The sequence below is a fragment of the Elaeis guineensis genome, chromosome 16 (genome assembly GCF_000442705.2).
Source record: "Elaeis guineensis isolate ETL-2024a chromosome 16, EG11, whole genome shotgun sequence".
Lineage (NCBI taxonomy): Eukaryota > Viridiplantae > Streptophyta > Magnoliopsida > Arecales > Arecaceae > Elaeis > Elaeis guineensis.
The window spans coordinates 45,444,632-45,464,975 of NC_026008.2; the positions used below are offsets into that span (position 1 = coordinate 45,444,632).

At 46.1% G+C, this 20,344-nt stretch overlaps 2 protein-coding genes across 6 annotated transcripts; both read left to right on the top strand.

The window, feature by feature from the left end:
* Positions 1-933: 933 nt before the first annotated feature.
* On the top strand, positions 934-16,427 carry LOC105059170 (uncharacterized). Of its 3 annotated transcripts, XR_012137416.1 has the most exons (7): positions 968-1,489; positions 1,578-1,652; positions 10,852-10,940; positions 11,916-12,000; positions 13,407-13,488; positions 15,252-15,409; positions 16,214-16,427. XR_012137416.1 is itself a non-coding variant. In XM_029268652.2 (6 exons), exons 1-6 carry the CDS (start codon positions 1,325-1,327, stop codon positions 16,282-16,284), a joined length of 567 nt encoding a protein of 188 aa, XP_029124485.1. In that variant the 5' UTR covers positions 934-1,324; the 3' UTR covers positions 16,285-16,427. The 3 variants fall into 3 exon arrangements, 2 of the variants coding, with proteins under 2 accessions (XP_029124485.1, XP_010940697.1); XM_029268652.2 differs by lacking the exon at positions 15,252-15,409 and having other exon boundaries at positions 934-1,489; XM_010942395.4 differs by lacking the exon at positions 16,214-16,427 and having other exon boundaries at positions 971-1,489; positions 15,252-15,581.
* A 2,157-nt stretch (positions 16,428-18,584) lies between these two features.
* On the top strand, positions 18,585-20,316 carry LOC109506741 (uncharacterized). 3 transcript variants are annotated; one of them, XM_019855453.3, is made up of 3 exons: positions 18,585-18,992; positions 19,116-19,333; positions 19,743-20,316. In XM_019855453.3, exons 1-2 carry the CDS (start codon positions 18,874-18,876, stop codon positions 19,327-19,329), a joined length of 333 nt encoding a protein of 110 aa, XP_019711012.1. In that variant the 5' UTR covers positions 18,585-18,873; the 3' UTR covers positions 19,330-19,333; positions 19,743-20,316. The 3 variants fall into 3 exon arrangements, 2 of the variants coding, with proteins under 2 accessions (XP_019711012.1, XP_019711011.1); XR_002166256.3 differs by having other exon boundaries at positions 18,586-18,992; positions 19,116-19,460; XM_019855452.3 differs by having other exon boundaries at positions 18,586-18,992; positions 19,116-20,316.
* Positions 20,317-20,344: the final 28 nt, after the last annotated feature.

Genomic DNA, 20,344 nt, shown 5'->3' on the forward strand with positions numbered 1-20,344 from the left:
AAGCTGTAGCCAAACACTAAACTGCATTCCGAATATCAACTTTGGTACAGTTTTATAACTGTAACAATGAATGAATCGGATCACTAGTCACCTTGATGGTTTGATTCTATTTGTAGTCTAAAGATTAATTTTCTCAAGTGGTTAAGCATTTTATTATCTGTGGCAGAGTATATCTTTTCTGAATAATTCATTCAGTGTTTCATCTCATGTATTATTTGCACATACCTGTCGCAGGCACTTCTAGTAAAAGTGCATCAAGGATTTGCATTAGGGGTGATGGTGATCCTTTTTTTCCTTTTTCTTTTTCCCTTTTTTTTCTTTGGTGCCTGTCCATGATCCATGTCTAGAGAACCCACAGTCCCTCCAAGCATAAAATTTTGAATACCAGATACACATGGTGGTAATAGCGGGAGGGGACATGCAAGAAACCAGTGAGTTGAGCCTTTTGTGGTAGTTAATACCTTCTGACATTCAAGAAAACTACTAATTATCACCACAAAAAGGAAAGAAGACTACCAATTTAAATTTGATAAAATTGTACTGGCCGAGATCAGGTGTGACCCATATATAAATGCGAGCCTATTGGACAATCTAACCATGTCTTAGATCGTCTGTAACCTTGGACAACTCATTTTGGGGGTGGCAATAGGTCTCAAGCAAGATAACAATGTACAAAATCTTGGCTCATTCCTTATACCATTGGACATCAGGCAAGACCTATCTACCTATAGCTGTCCAAGGCATCAACGTTCATGACCTGAAGTTATCTATTTGGTCCTATCGTAAAATTCAGTTTGAAATACTCAATTTAATATATTGATCCCAATCCTTAATAGTTTTTACCTGCTTCTTTCTGGAATGATTTAAATAATTGGTATTTAAAGGATTACTAATTTAGAAAATTCTAACCGAAGATGATGATTAAATTTGGTATAAATTATATTTTATCCAAACCTAATTTTACTTTTATGATCCAATTTGGGTCAAAACTGTGACTCTTCATCTATCTATTTAAATTGCGGATCAGAAAATTTGACCCAGATCTGATCCTGATTGAAACTGTCACTCAAGTCCAGTCCAAATAGGTCCGGTCGGGCTTACAGATTCGACCCAGTCGACCCGGGAAAGTGTACGGGAAATGTGGGATATCATGTGGACCCCTAGAATGCAAATCTGACTCACCCAACCAGGTCGTCTCGAGCACGTAGGTTGGACACGGGCGAGACCCAACTGGAGTCATTCAATCGCTGTACATAAATCCTCCATTCCCCGGTCCGTGCTTTCGAGGAAACGAAGGCCGCCGGCGATAGCGAAGCGAAGAAGAATGGGAGGAGAAGAAGGTGTAGTGACCCCCGGCGAGGTGGTGGGCGAGTCCAGCCAACTGATCGCCGGGAGGGGAGTGTACGTGGCGCCCAACGGGCGCACCCTGCGCGCTTCCCTCACCGGCCTCCGCAAGATCCTCCCTCCTCCTCCGGGCTCCACTGACCAGGTCGCTTCTCCCTCTTCTGGGGTTCTTAAGGGTTTTATGATTTTAGGGTATTCCTTTTATCTTCTTGTTCTTCCTCCCTTCCTTACAGAGATCCACCGTGGAAGTCGTAGGGCACAAGGCCCATGGAGCTGTCCCGCAACCGGGGTCTGTAGTCATCGCTCGAGTAAGCAAGCAACCAAACCCCTTCTTCCTCGCTATTCTTTCTTCCTATTCTTTTTGTTGCGGCCAATCGCCTCGTCGTCCGATCGCCGGGAACGAGCACCTGCAAAACGAGAAGTCCACACTGACCGGAGGCGGCTCCGTCGGAGACCCTCCGACGGTCAAGTCAGAGAGGTGACTGGGCAATAGTGAAATGAAGACAGAGAGCTCGATCGAGAGAGAGAGGGAGAGGAAGGAGCAAGCCAGTGGTTTCGAAGGCGAGAATGGAGGTCCCTTGCACTGTTGCCTTCCCCGATTTATATAGTGGAGCACGGTATGGCGCCGTCATTAATGGCGCAGGCAAGTGAGGAATTGTCAACTCACTGTAGATTGTCAGAGTCGCCGTGAAAATGTCACGTCGCTGTGGGGCTGTCAAATCATCAGGGTTGACAATGCCCTCAGCGGGACAATGCCTCCAGATGGCCGTGCCGCATTTTGCTGTCAGAACTGACAAGGTCTGACGGCTGTACGGCGATTAGAGGGGTCGACCGACCCTAAGTCGGTGGCCAGCTGAGTGGCGTCGGACTCCTCCGTTGGTCGGCGAGTTTTACGTGAGTCGGCCACCAGACCTCCCGGTTCAGTCGGTCGGGAAAGGTGCGCCCGACATATCCTTAGTCGGTCGTGAGCCGATGATTGGCCGGTGATGGCGTCAGTCGGTCGGTCCGACTGTCAATCGATCGGTCGGTCCGACCGTCAATCGGTCGGTCGGTCCCTCCGGCCATCGGTCGGTCGGTCGGTGGGTATTCCCCAACAGTTGCCCCCTTCCACTCCTGAGTCGGACGGTGAGCTGGCCGATGCTTTTATTCGGGCAGCAATCCTGGGCGAACAGGAGTGGATTCGTCGTATGCCAGATTCCGACCGCACCGCGGATTGATCCGGTGTCAGGCGTCTCATAAATACCGGGCGATTTGGACGTCTAGTCGGTGTCAGATGTCACGTCGGCGTCAGGTATCAGACGTCGCGTCTTGTCGCCGTCAGACGTTATGTCGGTGTCAGGAGATCGGGTGCCGGACGATACGGTGTCAGACGACCGGATATCCGACGCCGATCGTGGGAGCGCGGGGCGCTGTCAGGCGTCTCATCGGGAACGCGAATCGGCGCGGGCGCATACATGCGGAACCGCGTCCCCGCGTGCCGCGTGTCGAAGGTGGTTGGCCGGCGCCCCCTGCATTTAATATGGGCGGTGCGGCCGTCCCGGGATGGGGCGCGGTCCGGGCCTTGTACCCGGAGCTGGACCTCAGCAGCATCGTCCCACCGGGGGCCGAGGAGGAAGCCACCGAGGAGATGGCCGACCAGCCATCGGGAGGCGTCGTCGCTGCGGAGGAAGCCGTCTCGGAGCAAGCGGCGCCGACTGCCAGTCCCTCGCCGACCGAAGGACCAGCTTCAGCCGTCGACCCAGCTCCGATCGTGGCCGACACACCAGTCATCCCCGATCTTCCGTCGGTCGAGGAGATCGACTCAGAAGGGTGACCGGGCCTTACCGACTTTCCTTTGCTTTTTCTGTTTTCTCAAATACTTGTAATCGGGCTTTGATCCGACTTTGTAAACCTTCTTTGAATGAAAACTTCTTCCGCTTTCCCTTTGTCTACTTCTTTGAAATGTATGGTCGAATGCCTTAATGAGTCACTAACTTATGTAAGTCGCCAACTCACATAAGTCGGTAAGACGTTCGGCAACTCGTGCCGCTACGAAGGAGGGGTAAGTCCCGACTTTGGATCGGCTTCTGATAGTCAAGGTCGTCAGTCGGGCGCGTCTGTTGAGTCGGGAGCCGACCGAACCTGGCAAAGGTTCGGTAGTCGGGCTTCCACTGACGCGTTCAGTCGAATGTCGTCCGGCGCAGTGTCGGGGGAACGACAATAAGTCGGATCCCGATGCTCTTGCGTCGGGTATTCATTCTGTGTCTTTCGATATACGGTGGTAAGCCGAATATCGTCCGGCCGGCCGTGGCTCGGTCGGCAAGTCGTGGATGCGACTAAGGTCGCGTTGTGCGATAGACGGTGGTAAGCCGAATATCCTTCGACCGGCCGTAGCCTGGTCGAGAGTCGCGACGTCAGTCGCGTAGGCATTTCGCCTCTCTTTGGTCGGGGCCCGATCGGCTTGTTAGCCGACGGTTTGATCCGAAAGTTCGACCGTAGAAGGAGTGTCAACTCCCATCAATGTAAACGCGTCGGTCCTCTTAAGAGTCCGATGTGTCGTCGTAGGTCGAAGGAGTGTAACTTCCGTCCATATGGGTGCATCGGTCCTTGTAAGGGTCCGATGTATCGTCGATCGTCGAAGGAGTGTCAACTCCCGTCCATAAGGGTGCATCGGTCCTTGTAAGGGTCCGATGTGTTATCGTTGATGAGGTCGTCGGCTCCAGGTGGACACCGAGTCCAAGTCGGCATGTCGGGGCTTGACCTTGATGAGCACCGATCATTAGTCGAAGAGTTAAAACTCCGAGATTCCAAACTGAATTTGTATTCCGACTGAACAATTACAAAGTTCACGGGTAATACAACTTCAAGTTATCGGCGTTCCAAGTTCGGAGAATGGGTTTCCCCTCAAGGGTCTCCAGTCGGTAGGCTCTCGGACCATAAGTGTCTGCTACTTTGTAGGGGCCTTCCCAATTTGAGGCCAACTTCCCTTGGTCCAGGGGCTTCGACACTTCCGCTTTCCTCAAGACCAAGTCGCCAGGCCTGAAGAGCTTCGGTCTGACCTTGGCGTTGTAATACCGAGCGACCTTCTATCGGTACGAAGCCATGCGAATTTGAGCTTCATCTCGTAGTTCGGAGAGGAGGTCTAGGTCGGTCCTCCGACTCTCGGAGTTGCTCGGCTCTTGATACCGCTCGACTCTTGAAGATGACAGTCCGATCTCGAGCGGGATCATGGCCTCCGTTCCGTAGGCCAAACTGAAAGGCGACTCTCCGGTCGGAACGCGGGGGGTCGTTCGGTAAGCCCACAGAACGGAGTCTAGCTCGTCGACCCAGAGGCCTTTGGCTTCGTTTAGTCGGGTCTTGAGTCCGTGGAGCAAGGTTCGGTTGGTCACTTCGACCTCGCCGTTGGACTGTGGGTGCCCGACTGAAGTCAGTCGGTGCTTGATGTGGAACCTGGCGCAGAAGTCTCTGAAGTCCTGGTTGTCGAATTGCCGTCCATTGTCGGTGATGATCGTATGCGGCAACCCGAACCTGAAGATGATGGACTTCTGGATAAAGTCCTCCATCCTCCGCTCGGTAATCTGCGCTAGGGGCTCAGCCTCCACCAATTTGGTGAAGTAGTCGATGGCGACGACTATGAACTTCCTCTGACCCGACGCTGGTGGAAAAGGACCGAGAATATCGACCCCCCACTGGGCGAAGGGCCATGGTGCGACAATAGGAGCAATTTGGCTGGCCGGTTGGTGTTGAATGTTGGCGTACTTTTGACATGGTTCGCACCTCCGGACCAACTCGGCCGCGTCCTTCTTCATGGTAGGCCAGTAATAACCTTGTCGCAGGACCTTGTAGGCCAGGGACTTGCCCCCCAAGTGATTCCCGCAAATTCCTTCGTGAACTTCTCGGAGAGCGTAGTCGGCGTCGGTCGGTCCCAAGCACCTAAGCAGGGGAAGGGAGAACGACCTCTTGTAGAGTCGGCCATCCATGATGACATATTGAGAGGCCGACCATCGGAGTCGCTTGGCCTCCGCAGGATCTTCGGGGCCGATCCCGTCGGTCAGATACCGAACGATCGGGTCCATCCAACTTGGTTCGGCCGTTAGCTGCTGTACTTCTTCGATCCGATCGATGCTCGGCTGCTCGAGGTTCTCCACGAACGTCCGACCCAAGGAGTCGAAAGCCGAAGTTGCCAGTCTGGAGAGTGCGTCGGCACGGGCGTTCTCCGACCTAGGGATGTGGGAAATTTCAAAATACCTGAGGCGTGCCACGAGGTCCTTCACTTTCTGAAGGTATTTGACCATGGTCGGATCTCGCGCCTCGAATTCGCCCTTGACCTGCCCCACGATCAGCTGAGAGTCGGAGAACGCTCGGAGGCTGTCGACGCCCAGCTCTTTCGCCATCCTCAAGCCAGCGAGGAGTGCCTCGTATTCGGCTTGGTTATTGGAGGCCTTGAAGTCGAACCGGAGGGCGTACTCGGTGACCACCCCATCCAAATTCGTGAGCAGGAGCCCGGCCCCGCTTCCCTGAGCGTTTGAGGCTCCGTCGATGTGGAGTACCCAGGTGGAGATAGGGTCTGGCTCGGAGACCGCATCTCGTCCCGGGTCTTCAGCTCCCGACCCTTGGTCGGTTGTCGGGCATTCGGCGATGAAGTCGGTCAAGACCTGAGCTTTCAGGGCAGGCCTTGGTCGGGTTGAGCTTCATTCGGTGTCGTCGAAGGGTGCGGAAGGTCTCCTCGAGATCCTGAACATGGTCCGGGATCTGCGCGCTCTTCACCAGCATGTCGTCCACGTATACCTCCATGTTGCGCCCGATCTGGTCTTTAAAGACCTTATTGATAAGTCGCTGGTAGGTGGCGCCGGCGTTCTTCAGTCCGAAGGGCATCACCCGATAACAGTAGAGGCCCTTGGGAGTCACGAACGCGGTATGCTCCTCGTCTTCAGGCGCCATCCGGATCTGGTTGTATCCGGCGAAGGCGTCCATGAAGCTGAGCAGTCGGAATCCGGACGTCGCGTCCACCAGCTGGTCGATCTTGGGAAGTGGGAAGCTATCCTTTGGGCAGGCTCGGTTGAGGTCGGTGTAGTCGATGCAGATCCTCCACTTTCCGTTGGCTTTTTTGACCATGACAACATTGGCAAGCCAATCGGGATACGTAGATTCTCGGATGAAGCCCGCTTCGAGTAGCTTGTCCACTTCTTCGTCGATGGCCCTCTGCCTCTCTGGAGCGAAGGACCTTTTCTTCTGCCTCACCGGCCTCATCGTCGGGTCGATGTTGAGTCGGTGGGTTATTGTTTCCGGGGGGATGTCCGACATATCTGCTGCCGACCAAGCAAATATGTCGGCATTGGCCGTCAGCAGCCCCGTCAGTCGGCGTCGTTCTGGGTCGGGCAGTTGAGATCCGACCCAAACCTTCCTGTCAGGATTTTCTCCTATCGGGATCGCCTCGAGCTGCTCGGCCGGCGAACCTCGTTCTTCCTCCTCCCGTTGGTCCAGCTTGTCGATTGTCAGGGAACCCCTCGACTCGTCGTTTTGAGCGGAGATCTGGAAGCATCGTCAGGCGAGCTGTTGATCCCCGCGCATCTCCCCGATTCCGTTTTTGGTCGGAAATCGAACGAGGAGATGGTACGTCGAGACGATCGCTTTGAGGGCGTTCAGTTCGGGTCGTCCAAGGATGGCGTTGTAGGCCGAAGGAATTTGGACGATCGCGAAAGTTAGGTGGACCGTGCTTTGCCGTGGTTCGGTGCCGGCCGTCACGGGCAGGGTAATCTCTCCCTCTGTCGTGACGGCGTCTCCGGCAAAGCCGATCAAGGGAATGGAGACCCTCTTAAGTCGGTCAGTTGACAGTTGCATCCGGGAGAAGGTCGAGTAAAACAAAACATTTGTCGAACTTCCATTATCAACAAAAATTCGTTTTACATCGTAATTTGCTATTGTCGCCGACACAACAACAGCATCGTCGTGGGGAGTCTGGATGCCCCGAACGTCGTCCTCCGTAAAGGTGATTACGTCGTCCGGGCGCGGCTTTTTCGTCGGCTCCCCTCCCGCAGATGTCCCCGGGCCCAGCCGCTTGGAGATCATGTTGATGACTCCGGCCGTCGGCTGATTGTTCGCCGCTTCTTCAGTAGGCTGGGGTCGTCGATCGACAACCGGTTGGGTCGGCGGGCCCTTCCGGAATTTGCCGAGATACCCCCGGCGGATGAGAGCTTCGATCTCATCCTTCAGCTGGATGCACTGCTCGGTGTTGTGGCCGTGGCCTCGGTGAAATCGGCAGTACTTCCGACGGTCGAGGCCTTTTGCCTTCAAAGGCGGAGGTCGTCGCAGGTATTCTTCCCCCTCGATCTCCATTAGAATCTGTGCACGAGGAGCGGAGAGAGGAGTGTAGGAGTCATACCTGGGGCGTGCCGGCCTCGGAGTCTGTTGCCGGGGTGATTTTTGGGTTCGTCGGGGTGGCGAGACCCGACTATCGGTCGGGGGCCTGCTGGGTTCGGCGGGCTCCCGACCTTTCCTCCGCTTCTCTTTCGGGCCTCTGGGATCGGCCAAACGTCGGTCGGATGCTCCCTCATCCGCGCGCATATACTTGTACGCGCGCTCCAGTAGCTCGGCGTACGTCCGGGGGAGGGTCTTGTCCAGAGAGTAGGTGAATCGGGACGCCTTCAGACCCCGCTTCATGGCTAAGATAGCCATGTCTTCGTTGAGGTCCCGGACCTCAAGCGTGGCCGTGTTGAATCGCGCCACGAAGTGTCGGAGCGTCTCATTTTTCCCCTGTTTGAGGGAGAAAAGGCTGTCCGACGTTCGCGGCGGCTTTCGGCTGGTGCTGAAATGGGCCACAAATGAGTGCTCGAGCTGCCCGAAGGAGTGGATACTTCCCGATCGGAGACCGGAGTACCAGGCCCTGGCAGCCTTGCGGAGTGTGGTGGGGAAGCCGATGCAAAAAAGAGCGTCGGTTGCCCCTTGAATCGTCATGAGAGCTTTATAGCTCTCGAGGTGGTCGACTGGGTCGGTGGAGCCGTCGTATGGCTCCACGTGAGGCATCTTGAACTGATTGGGAATCAGTTCGTCGAGGACCAGTCGGGAGAGAGGTTGGGCGGTCTGGAAGTCGACGTCGTTCGAAGACTTCTGGCCGTCCATCTGCAACTGCGCGAGCCGGCGGTCGATTTCCTCGAACCGGCACTCGTAGTCGTTCGCTCGTCGATGCTTGGAGACCCCGGGAGTGGAGTCTCCGGATGATTCCGAGAGGGAGGCCGACGGCGTGCGCGATCGTTTCTCCTTCCTTGCCTGTTCCAGCGGGGAAAGAGAGGGCTGCTGGGACCGACGGTCATCACGCCAGGGCCGCTCCTCCTCTTCTCCGTGGGAGCGCTGTTGAGGGCGCTCGCGCGGAGACGACAGGGATCGGCGCGGTCGTCGGCGGCTGCTCCTGGAGGGCATCGGACGGGCCGTCGGTTGTTGCTGGAGGCTCTTGACTGTGTCCGTCAGTACGGTCATCTGCCGTACGATGGCCGCGATCTGCGCCTCCGTGGTCACCGCGGGGTGTGGAGAGCTGGGCTCCGCCGCCGGCGGTGGCGGGGAGGCCTCTTCCCGACGGGAAGAGCGCCTTGCCGATCCGGTGATCCTCGATCGTTGAGCTATTGTCTTTGTCATTTTGTCCCCTACCTGGCGCGCCAATCTGTTGCGGCCAATCGCCTCGTCGTCCGATCGCCGGGGAACGAGCACCTGCAAAACGAGAAGTCCACACTGACCGGAGGCGGCTCCGGCAGGGACCCTCCGACGGTCAAGTCAGAGAGGTGACTGGGCAACAGTGAAATGAAGACAGAGAGCTCGATCGAGAGAGAGAGGGAGAGGGAGGAGCAAGCCTGTGGTTTCGAAGGCGAGAATGGAGGTCCCTTGCACTGTTGCCTTCCCCGATTTATATAGTGGAGCACGGTATGGCGCCGTCATTAATGGCGCAGGCAAGTGAGGAATTGTCAACTCACTGTAGATTGTCAGAGTCGCCGTGAAAGTGTCACGTCGCCGTGGGGCTGTCAAATCACCAGGGTTGACAATGCCCTCAGCGGGACAATGCCTCCAGATGGCCGTGCCGCATGTTGCTGTCAGAACTAACAAGGTCTGACGGCTGTACGGCGATTAGAGGGGTCGACCGACCCTAAGTCGGTGGCCAGCTGAGTGGCGTCGGGCTCCTCCGTTGGTCGGCGAGTTTTACGTGAGTCGGCCATCAGACCTCCCGGTTCAGTCGGTCGGGAAAGGTGCGCCCGACATATCCTTAGTCGGTCGTGAGCCGATGATTGGCCGGTGATGGCGTCAGTCGGTCGGTCCGACCGTCAATCGGTCGGTCGGTCGGTCCCTCCGGCCATCGGTCGGTCGGTCGGTGGGTATTCCCCAACACTTTTTTTTTCTTCTTTTTTTTTCCTTTTTTTCTTTTTAATGTCCTTCCCCCGTGGCGTTTTTTTTTTTTTTTTTTCTCCACCGACAAATATTAATAGCTGTTTCCCTCCATTGGAAGAGAAGTGCTACTGTTACGTCCAAGAGAACAATACAAGATAAAAGGAGCATATTTATCTTCATATTTGGATGTCTGGATGGAAATTATAACCCTCAGTCAATGAGATGAAGTATATTTTCTTTCTTTTAATGAAAGTAAGACGTAACTTTGCTGTGGGAAAAAAAAAAAAAGATTGGGAAGCATTCTTGTCCGTACGTCATATTCTAGACATGAGTTACGTCAGGGTTTAGCTGCTGTCGAACTTAAAAATAATGAACCGAAGAACCCTGATATCAGCCACATCGTTAAGCAGCTTCCTTCTCTTGTATGATCTGCGACGATTTGTGGGGATTCTTTCGCTTCTACAACTTAAATCACTTGTCAGAAAGGAAGAAACTGGCTTTGCTAAAAAACCGAGTGACTATGCAAGGATCCGTACGGGCGTGTATTTAATCCCACATTTAATATTCGTTGAGAAGGTCTTGAGTACTTATACCGGGCTAAGGAGCTCAAATAATACCTTCCGATTAGTCTTTTTAGATGAAGTCCTCGATTGTTACAAATGGTATCAGAGTGGACTCGGTCCATGACCTATGTGGACTAGAGGATATTTATTTGTTAGAAAGATCTTGGGTACTTACATAAGGTGAGGAACCTAGATAATATTTTTCAGTTAGCCTTTTTAGGTGAGGTCTTCAGTTGTTACTGAATACATCAGATGTATATGATATAATAATAGTCATCTAGTTATCCAAGATGACCAGGAAGAGGTTCTTCATGAGTTATCTTTTTTCATTTTCTTTTTTTTTTCCCCAATGTTTCAGGCTATTCTGGTTGCTGTTGTATTATTATTATTATTCATTTTTTTGGATCTTTTTTCTAGTTCCCCCTAACTCCTAATTAGTTATGGACACTGCAAACGGTCTTCATCATTGTATACTGTCTGCTTTCTTCCCAACCAAGATAACATTATATTTGTTAAATTCATACATTGATTGCACTATTGAAGTCCAACTCATATTGTACCTAATAAATATGTAAACTATTTTCTATTATGACAGGTGACAAAGGTGATGCCCAGGATGGCTTCCGCTGATATAATGTGTGTTGATGCCAAAGCTATTAGGGAAAAGTTTACAGGCATAATTAGGTAGTATGTAATGCACAAAAACTATGTTGCTATTTGAGGAGAGTTCTTTTTTTTTTTTTAAATTTAATTTTTTAAGAAAATGGATGATGTTTTGCGTGACCATCCCTGAGCTAAGATTTTGTTTTGTCATGGCCCTGGTACTCATCCTTTAGCTCAGACTTTTATTTATTGTACTGAACCTTTCTAGAATATTTTTTTCAACAAACATGAACTGTTTTCGGTTGTATTGGGAGTAAGATATTAATATCTTTTATGTAATTCTTTGTTGACATATGGTGTGATTTCAAATATGATAGACATAAACAACAATCTTTATTCTACTGACTTAGGGCTGGCTTTATAATTCTAAATTTACCATTGGTTATCATCTAAGATCAATGCTTCCAAAATGGAGGGGGTCGTATTTTCAATTGATAATGTTTCCTCTTCTTTTGTGACTTTTCAATTTAATTTATCGATCTTTTGGCATTTCTGGCATGTTTAAAGCATATAAAATAGTTGCACCAACCTTTTCTAGTTTTTTGACTCCCTGATTGCCATAGTTGTCTCTGCAAACCCAGATGATATGAAAAGGCTTCCTGAAGATACCTTATGATTTGCTCATCTATTTCGTTCCATAAATTTACTTGGTTTGAATCTATCTCTCCTCCATCTAGACATTCTCACTTTTGCTACTGTTACTTGTGCTCACTGGTTCTCTTGACTTCAACAAAGGTAATGATGCTAAGGAAATTACAAACTTCCATTCACTGGTTGTTTTGGATCATGCGTGATAGAAGTAGAAAATTTGTCGTGCTTATATTTCATGGAAAAATAGTTGTTTCAACAATGGCTATGTATCTTACCCAAAAAAACAATGGACATCTACAGATGTTATAATTCATTGCAGAATTCTGTATGCCATTTATGCTGATTTCTTGCTGATGTTACCCAAATTATCTTTTGTTTTGGATGTTGATTGCTTTATTTTTACAGGCAACAAGATGTTCGTGCAACTGAAATTGATAAAGTGCATATGTATTTGTCATTTCGTCCTGGTGACATTGTCAGAGCCTTAGTTGTATCCTAAAATAATACCTGATGCATTACTTCTGTTTTTCTTTTTTATGAACCTTTTGAGATTTCTGGTATATCTTTTTACCATTGTGTAGTAGTTATAACTCTTCCAAGTACTGGTATATTTTTTTTACTATCATATATTAGTTATAGTTTTTTCCAAGTACTTCTGATGGTTGTATATGAACAATTGTGAAGATATTAGTTACTTTTTCTTTTCTTTTTTTTTTTGCCTAACTTTGTATTGTCCATGTAACCTGTTGATTTCTTGAAACCAGATATTTGCTTGCAGACATCTTTGAGTAGTGGTTTTAAGATAAATAATATATCATGTTCAATGGACTGATCAAGGGGAACCCTCTGCATGAAAAATCTGCTATTGCTCTTGGTCTTGATTCAATATAACTTTCTTCTGATTATCATTTTCTCTTAGGTATGATAATTTGCATTTATATGAAACAATCAAGCCTACTGATCCATATGCTGAATTCAATCAAAACTCTAGTTATATGAATGTGTAAATGCATAAACAAATCAATAAGCTAATGAATAGGAACACTTTGAACTCCATATCTATGATAGCTAGGCAACATTAAACCTGCCTAGGAAGCCTATGCAATCATACTACTGAAGTTTAGGTGAACTTAACAAAATAGAATAAACAATACGATAGTAGATGAATCTCTAGGTAAGTGATGATATACACTAAATTTATGGTAGTGAACAATGTGCTGGCAGATATAAATGAGGCAGAAGAAAATGTTATGCAGAAGAATAATGCAAAGTCAAATCATGCCAATATAATGAGCTGTCTCTTGATAGTTAAATTTGTTGATAGTTGAATTGATAATTAAATTGTGGCAGTTTGTTGAATTAATTGCTATTAGGAAGTAATTATTTTTAACCAAACAGAAATATACATGTGATTTGCTAATATCTCAGAAATTATGTTGAAGTAATTGAAACTGACCAAAAGACGATCCTTATTTGATTTTCTTTGCTAATATATTGGGTTTTGAGCAGAAGTATCTAGCTTTTTTAGCAATGCTATATTTGGAAATGCAGTTTTTGATATTAATAGATATGACAGTTTTGTGCTAATTATTTGATAAGTAACCTTAGATATCTATCACTATGTCACATGACTACAGGCATCTCGAAATGTAGTTGAACCTGATGATGGCAAAGTATTTAAGCAGGATGCATATCACTGCTTCATGTTCTACTTTACTATCACATGGTTCACATTTCGTTGTCTTACAACTTGATGGAAGTACTTGCCTTATTCTGTTATATATTTCTTCTTCTTCTTCTTCTTCCTTTTTTTTCTTTTTTTAAAATAATGACATGCTTTTTATTGCAATATGGAATTACAAGAGAACATTAGTCAAACTTAATTCCTGCAATAAGCTCTCTCTTGGAGATGCAAGGGCGTATTACCTTTCCACTGCAAAAAATGAATTGGGAGTAGTATCCGCTCAAAGTATCGCAGGTACAACTGGAACTTTAATTCATCATTTGTTCCATGATTGCAGCATGCCATTTTATTCCATGTAGTCATAAGCAAACCTATGTTCATAAAGTTTCCTTGATTTATGCATCAGAAAACCTTGATTCAGTATTCATGTCTCCTTGAGATTGTTTAGAAATAACATTGAGAATTTTTTGGTGTAGTTATTTAGGCATATAATTATGGCTGTTAATGCAAAGTGTAACTTGAGTTCGCTTCCATTGTCTTTTCAAGTTTCTAGTCTGATTAACATTTTTCAATAATGGAAGTTGCATGATGTCCTCTGCCCTTTTTACCATTATTTGATAGATTCCAGGGATCTATAATTGCGTAGTTGTGCTTAATGGGTGTGAGGAACAGAAACACCACTAGGAAGAGATACAGAGACAGTAACATATGGGAATTATTCACATTAACTGTAGGGTTAACTTGATCACCTAGAAAAAACTGATTTGATACTTTTAGCTTGCAGTCTTGATCAAGAGAACTCTACATTTGTTTGAGAAACTTTTGGTAGAACCTTTAGTGGAAATTAGAGTTTTTGTGCTTTTTATAATGTATTTGGTGTCAGTGTTGTGTCTCTTAGACTTGGTTTGATGCTTAACTTATAGAAGGGAGGAATGATAAAGGTTTCATTGAAAAGTTTTGGGTGCCTTTCCTTTTTTTTCGGAAGGCTTTGCATTGAATTAGAAGCCACAACCTTCAAAATTTTAACTACTTTGATGGATGTTGCTTTGTACCCAAGGTCCTCTTGGTGTAGTTATGTTCCTGTTTGGGGAAGATTTGTGGCTGTAAGTTTAGAAATAAAACTAAGAAGGCCTAAGCGAAACTAGAGGAAGCGATAAGAATTGTAGTTAATGAATATGAAAATTTTAGTGTTGTCAAATGGTCGAGCATTTTCCTGATAGAGTAGGAAATATAGGACATATGCATTCATTGCCACCATGGTAAATTTTGTGAGTATTCAGAAGCACTGAAGTTTGGAGGATTTATTTTACCTCTTTTGGGTCAAGCGTGAAAGTTTCTGTTTCTTCAAAATAGTGGCCAATGAGAACATTTTTAGTCTGTATCAATATATATCTGCCTCTGATGAGAAATGCATGCATGAAAACCTAAGGTCATATAAAGGAGAAAGCCTGGGTTTGTTTTGAGTGTTCCAAAAAGAGGAGGCCATTGCTTAAAATGACATAGAAGGAAGCCATGGGAAAAGATATGGATGGCTTGTAATGTGTAGATGTAGTTTGTATTAGGAATTTGCACAGAATGATCCATTAAGTTCTCCATAGTATTTCGAGGCATCAAATTCTTAAGAAAGAGAAACAAAATGTCATTGTTCTGCTAATGTTCGGGGATCCTGGATGGTTCTTATTGAGGATAGTGGGTTCCTATGCAGAATTGCATCCAGAGATAATAAATATTGAATCAGAGTTGTTTTTGGTGCGCTAATTGATGACTTGATTCATGTACTGCATCATATTAATATGCTACAGTTCCACAGTTCGACAACAGAGCATCCAAATAATGTGATGAAATGCACACTCATGAACATATGCACATAGCCACTACTATAAATGCACAGCATCTGCAACTCTGTGGAGAGAGACTTGCATGGTGTGTATATTCCACCATAATAAATTGAGGCATTGCTGGTGTGGCACATTCACGTCAGCAGTTATTACTTATGAATTATGACCTGGAACAGTACTAGGAAATTTACCTAATAACCACTTTCGATGTTGCTCCAGGTGCTACTATGGTTCCAATCAGTTGGACAGAGATGCAATGCCCACTGACTGGCCAGGTTGAGCAGAGAAAAGTTGCGAAGGCAGACTAGATATATTGCTTTTTGGGAGATCAAGTAGACAGAGGGTGAATTAGCATCATTGTGGATGTCCACTTATTTGTAAATTTCTATTTCTTTTGCACCCTGCGGTTGATTACCACTTCACATCATTGTAAGAAAAATGGCAGGGTTCTTGTTGCTAATATATGTCTTATCATGGTGGTAGTGCATAGTTGTTATAGAAATTGCTTGATAATACTAGCTTCTGACTGGTGATTTTGCATCTTTTTAATTCTTAATTTCGCCTAATTATCTAAAGTAAGTTCCAGTCAGAGGATTATGGGCTTCTTAAGTGGAGGGTGCACAGAACCAAACCTTGTTATCCTACCACCAGTCAATATAGTTGATAGACTTGTCAGTTTAGTTGACCATAATGAATTAACAGTGGGCACCTTGTTTGCTTGACTCAGCTGCCCAACATAAGCATTCCTTGGTTGGTTGTTATTAACTCGCCATTTTTTATGGGTCATGGGCATTCGAAGTTGGAGATGAAAAATGAGTTACGATATCCAATCTTTCTGCATTATAATAATCTAAATGTTTGTTTGGCTATTAGAGAGGCTTGCATGATACTTGAAGCTTGTTTACAATATCAGCGAATGACGGTCAAGTTGAGTGCATTCCTTCTACCGGAATGATAGGTTTATGACATATAGAAAATGATACATTTGAACCATTTTATCTTCAATGGTGAGATAATGTAATGACTTTTTGTTTTGGTAATGACGTAACAGGATGCTTAGACTGTTTAGTGATCCATTAATTTTTGACTATTGACCCTTTTACTTATTGCTTCTTTAATTCAGTAAAACTATCTGTTCTATCTACCCGTGGATCGTGTAACTTGGCCTTTCTCCTTTATAGGCGTTATGTTGAATGGTATTGATTCTAGCCAGGAAAATGGGTACACATTTGCTTATGTCAGAGCTCATTGAACATTGTTTGAAGGCATCTCAAAGTTGCTTATAACTATATTCAGTTATGAGAATTTTCTTCAGCAAACATTGTAACACTGCTAGGATTTTTTGTAAAAAATCATTCTTATACTTAATGTGCTGATATCTGGAAATTCTAGAGAGCTTTTTGCTGGGGATCAGTTCATCAGCTGAAGTTTTTGAGTATAAGTCTCTCTTTTTTTTTTTATAATTGCTAAAATTGTATTGCTGCAGGAGAATGTTCGTGTTTTGGCTTTTCTTGTGTTGCTAATTATTGTGTGTGCATTGGCATGCTTTTTGTTTGGGGGAAGAGAGAGAGAGAGAGAGATTGTTTTGGGGTAACTATCCCACAAGCAAATCGAGGCTTCTCCCAGTGGCCACACCATGGTAACCAAAGATTCTAGTTTCAACTCTTGAATGGTGTATCCCCGAAAATGCTAGATTTGGGTAATTATTGGGCGGTTTTCCCCGAAAACGTTCCATCCATCTCTAAGAAAAAAAATATTATACAAATAGTTGCATGTCAGCTACTCGATATACGGGCATGATATGAGCGGGCACTGAGCAGTCTTGAGAGGTGTCCCCCGGTATATGTTTATCATAGTGTTGCAGGTTTCAAAATTGGCATCTTTAGCAATTGTGGATCAACTCAAAATATCCCATTTTTAAAAATCAATCCGTTGTTTCGCCTGTAACTTCTCTTATCTAGATCTCTTTTTCCTGGTGGATGATATACTTTATTTCTAATTTAAGGCCTCCAAATGGCATCTGACTCGGAGAACAAGTATTTGGATGAGAACGATGTTAATTCTCCAAAGATTTATGAGGTTACAATAGAAAGACCACCTTGTTGGTCATATTGTGAATGTTGGCAGTTCTTTCATGTGACGAGAAATTGTCATATTTTGGATGTTGCCTATGCATCCGGCTGCTCGCTTGGACCAAGAACTGATTCGGGTACTCGGAACTTCACATGCCATGCCACGTCAGCTGGAGTCTTTTGCCGCCAGTCTTGGAAACGTGGATCTTTGCATGCATCAAGTGAACTAGAGGCTAGATTTCTTGAATTCGAGTGTCAAAGGGTCAAAGGGTTAAAAATCCTAAAAGAGAACGTATGCACAGCACGTCTGAATAGGGTAGGGAAGAGGATTTACCACATGAAGAACAGGCGAGCGTGCATACATTCTTAAAGTTTTTCTTTTATGCGCGCCCCCCACCCCCACCACCAAAAAAAAAAAACAACTGTTATAATCAAATCCAGGCATGGTTCCATGATGATGGCGTGTTACGTTCCAAATGCTTTAACATGCCTAATGGATGGGCACGTTTCACCATCGCATTGGCTTCTTTCTCCGTGTTTTTTTTTTTTTTGGGTAAAGATCTTTCTCCGGTTTACTAGAAATAGTACGATACAAGGATAACGACGAAAGAGTATCTACTAATGGTTAAGCTTGAGTGCTCTAGTGTGGATTCTTTTGGTCAGAATAGCTCGGTGGATAAGCTTGAGTTTGATCGAATAGAGCGAAGAAAAAGGGCAAAATTATCTTGGCCGTTAAAATTGACACGCGACACAATGGCTACGTACAACCTTTCCTTTTTCTCCAGTTTACTAGTAATAGTAGTACAGCACAAGAATAACGACAAGAGAATATTTACTAATGGTTAAGCTTGAGCGCACTAGTGTGGATTCTCCTGGTTGGAAATTGGAATAACTCAGTGGATAAGCATGAGTTCGGTCGAAAAGAGAATAGAAAAAGGGCAAAATTATCTTGGCCTTCGAAATTGACACGCGACACAATGGCTACGTACGACCTTACCTCATGGAATCACAATATATGAGTAGAATAAACAAATTTTTGGACTTTCGAGAGAAACTTTTAGCAAAGGGATTGTGGTGGCCACTTGTGAGTGACTTCGCAAATTTCTCACGTAAAGTATTCAAGTTTAGCGCTTTTGATTGAGCTATTGTCGTTTAAATAATTCAGTGCCAGTTCACCAAAAAGGAAAAAGAAAAATCAATCGAGCCATTCGCTGAAAAGTGCTAAGAAGCATCTCAGGAAGCTGGTTGAAAGCTAAACTTTTGACTCCCTTCAACCACTGTTGCTTACTTTGTTCTTTGCTACTCTATGGCTCATTGCCTTTGAGAGAACTGGACGTCCAAAATTAGAAGAGCTCGAGTCCAAGAATCCTTCCTTTTCTGTGTGTTCCTTTTTTTTTTGTGCCTTGGCCCAGGCCTAATCCTCATGCATTATAAAATATACTTTGCATCTGTTCTCAACTTGTATACCAGGTTACGGAATCACGAATTTATTCCTTCTTTCTTAACTCTGTTCCTGTAGGATGCGCATAAGCTCGTCATAAAAAGACTTCGAGCTTCTCACTTCTTTTTCCATCTGTGTTTTATATAAAGGTTCCCTCCAGACTCCATCCTCGTAGTTCTCATTAGAAGAGGCATAGAAGGACCTTTGCGTACTGCCCCTCTTTCTTGCACTCCCTCTCGTCGCCTTCTGCTGACACTACCCCATCATCTCCTACTACCGCTGCTACCAACACTCGTTGCTCCTCTTTCAATTTCTCCAGTAATCTTCAATGGCCACAAGTTCAAACCAAGAGGCCATGCAAGTTGACGCCACCAGCCCCACAATCTTAGTAGAGAAGAACCCACCACAGTCGCGCTTACTAAACTTGGGCATCAACTCATGGCCCAAGTTAGTATCTCCCTTAGCTTAGCCTTCTTGTCTCACTGCCTTCTTCTATCCCTTAGTGAGTACGAACTCTCCAATAGTGTTGCTAATGAGGTCCTCCGTTCTGATTTTCTTATTGTTCTTTAGGTGGGGTTGCCCTCCAGGAAAGTTCCATCTCAAGTTTGATGCAGAAGAAATTTTCTATCTCCTAAAAGGCAAGGTTAAAGCTTACATTAAGGGATCTTCCGAATGTGTGGATTTTGCTGCTGGAGATCTTGTAGTCATCCCCAAGGGAGTCACTTGCACGTGGCATGTATTGGTACCAGTCGATAAGCACTACCAATTCGAATCCACCTTCTAGGAAAGTGAGTCTTTTTCTTTCTGTTTAATGTGGGCTCCCCAAATCTAATCTCATCGTTGTAGTTACCATTAGCTCGTTGTTTTGGCGGTGAGGCAGAGGTACCAATCCAAAAATACGAGAGCCTTCAATAGGTATATTTCATCTCCGAAGTGGTCTCATTTTACTCCCGTAGACGAGCTTTAGTACTCCTTGGGGCTTTTACCCATGACTTTGGTAACATGAAAGAACTGGATGACATTATGTGTCTTGTAATTGTTGCGTTGGAATTTTTTGTTTGTCGTGTTGGTATACCCTTTGCAAATAGCAAATTCGGATTTGCTCCTCTTATAAAAGAATACCAAACAAAATCAGTTTTGATCTGAAACCAAAGTTTATTATATATTTTTCTATTCTAAGAATTCTAACCTCCTCAGATCTTCTCCATCCATTACCTTGGAAGATAGCCAGACAATATTGAAGATAACAGCCCAAACCTCAGACAGTATCAAAGATAACTGGCGACGGACGGTTGATAGCAATCCAAAGATGGGTGCAAGATCTCCCTACCACGAGCCTCATTGATACCCCTCCATGATTGATGGCAAACATGAGACCAAATCCTTCACCCCCAAGAGCCTCATCAGATCAAGTCAAGCCATTACGACTACAGCTAGCTCTTGATTTGCGCCAATGGAAGACACAAGAGAGAGAGACCGGCGGATGTGGCAAAGGATGAGAAGGCGAGACTATAGATTCTTCCTTCTCTCTCTCTCTCTCTCTAGCAGTTGGCCTGTGCTGGTGTTTGCCGGCCGACCCGATCAGTCCGGATGATTGAACCGCTCAATTCAACGGCTCAGCCGGTCTTTTTATCTTCTAAAATTCACATAAATCCGACGCGCAAAGCTCGGCGGATGGCAGGACACCCGGGTTTTAAAACACCGCCAGTAGCCACCTACATGGTTCACAATTTTCTTTTAAAAAAATAATAAATAATAAATTGGCATTTTTTTCCCGAGAAAAATCTTGGACATGTGTC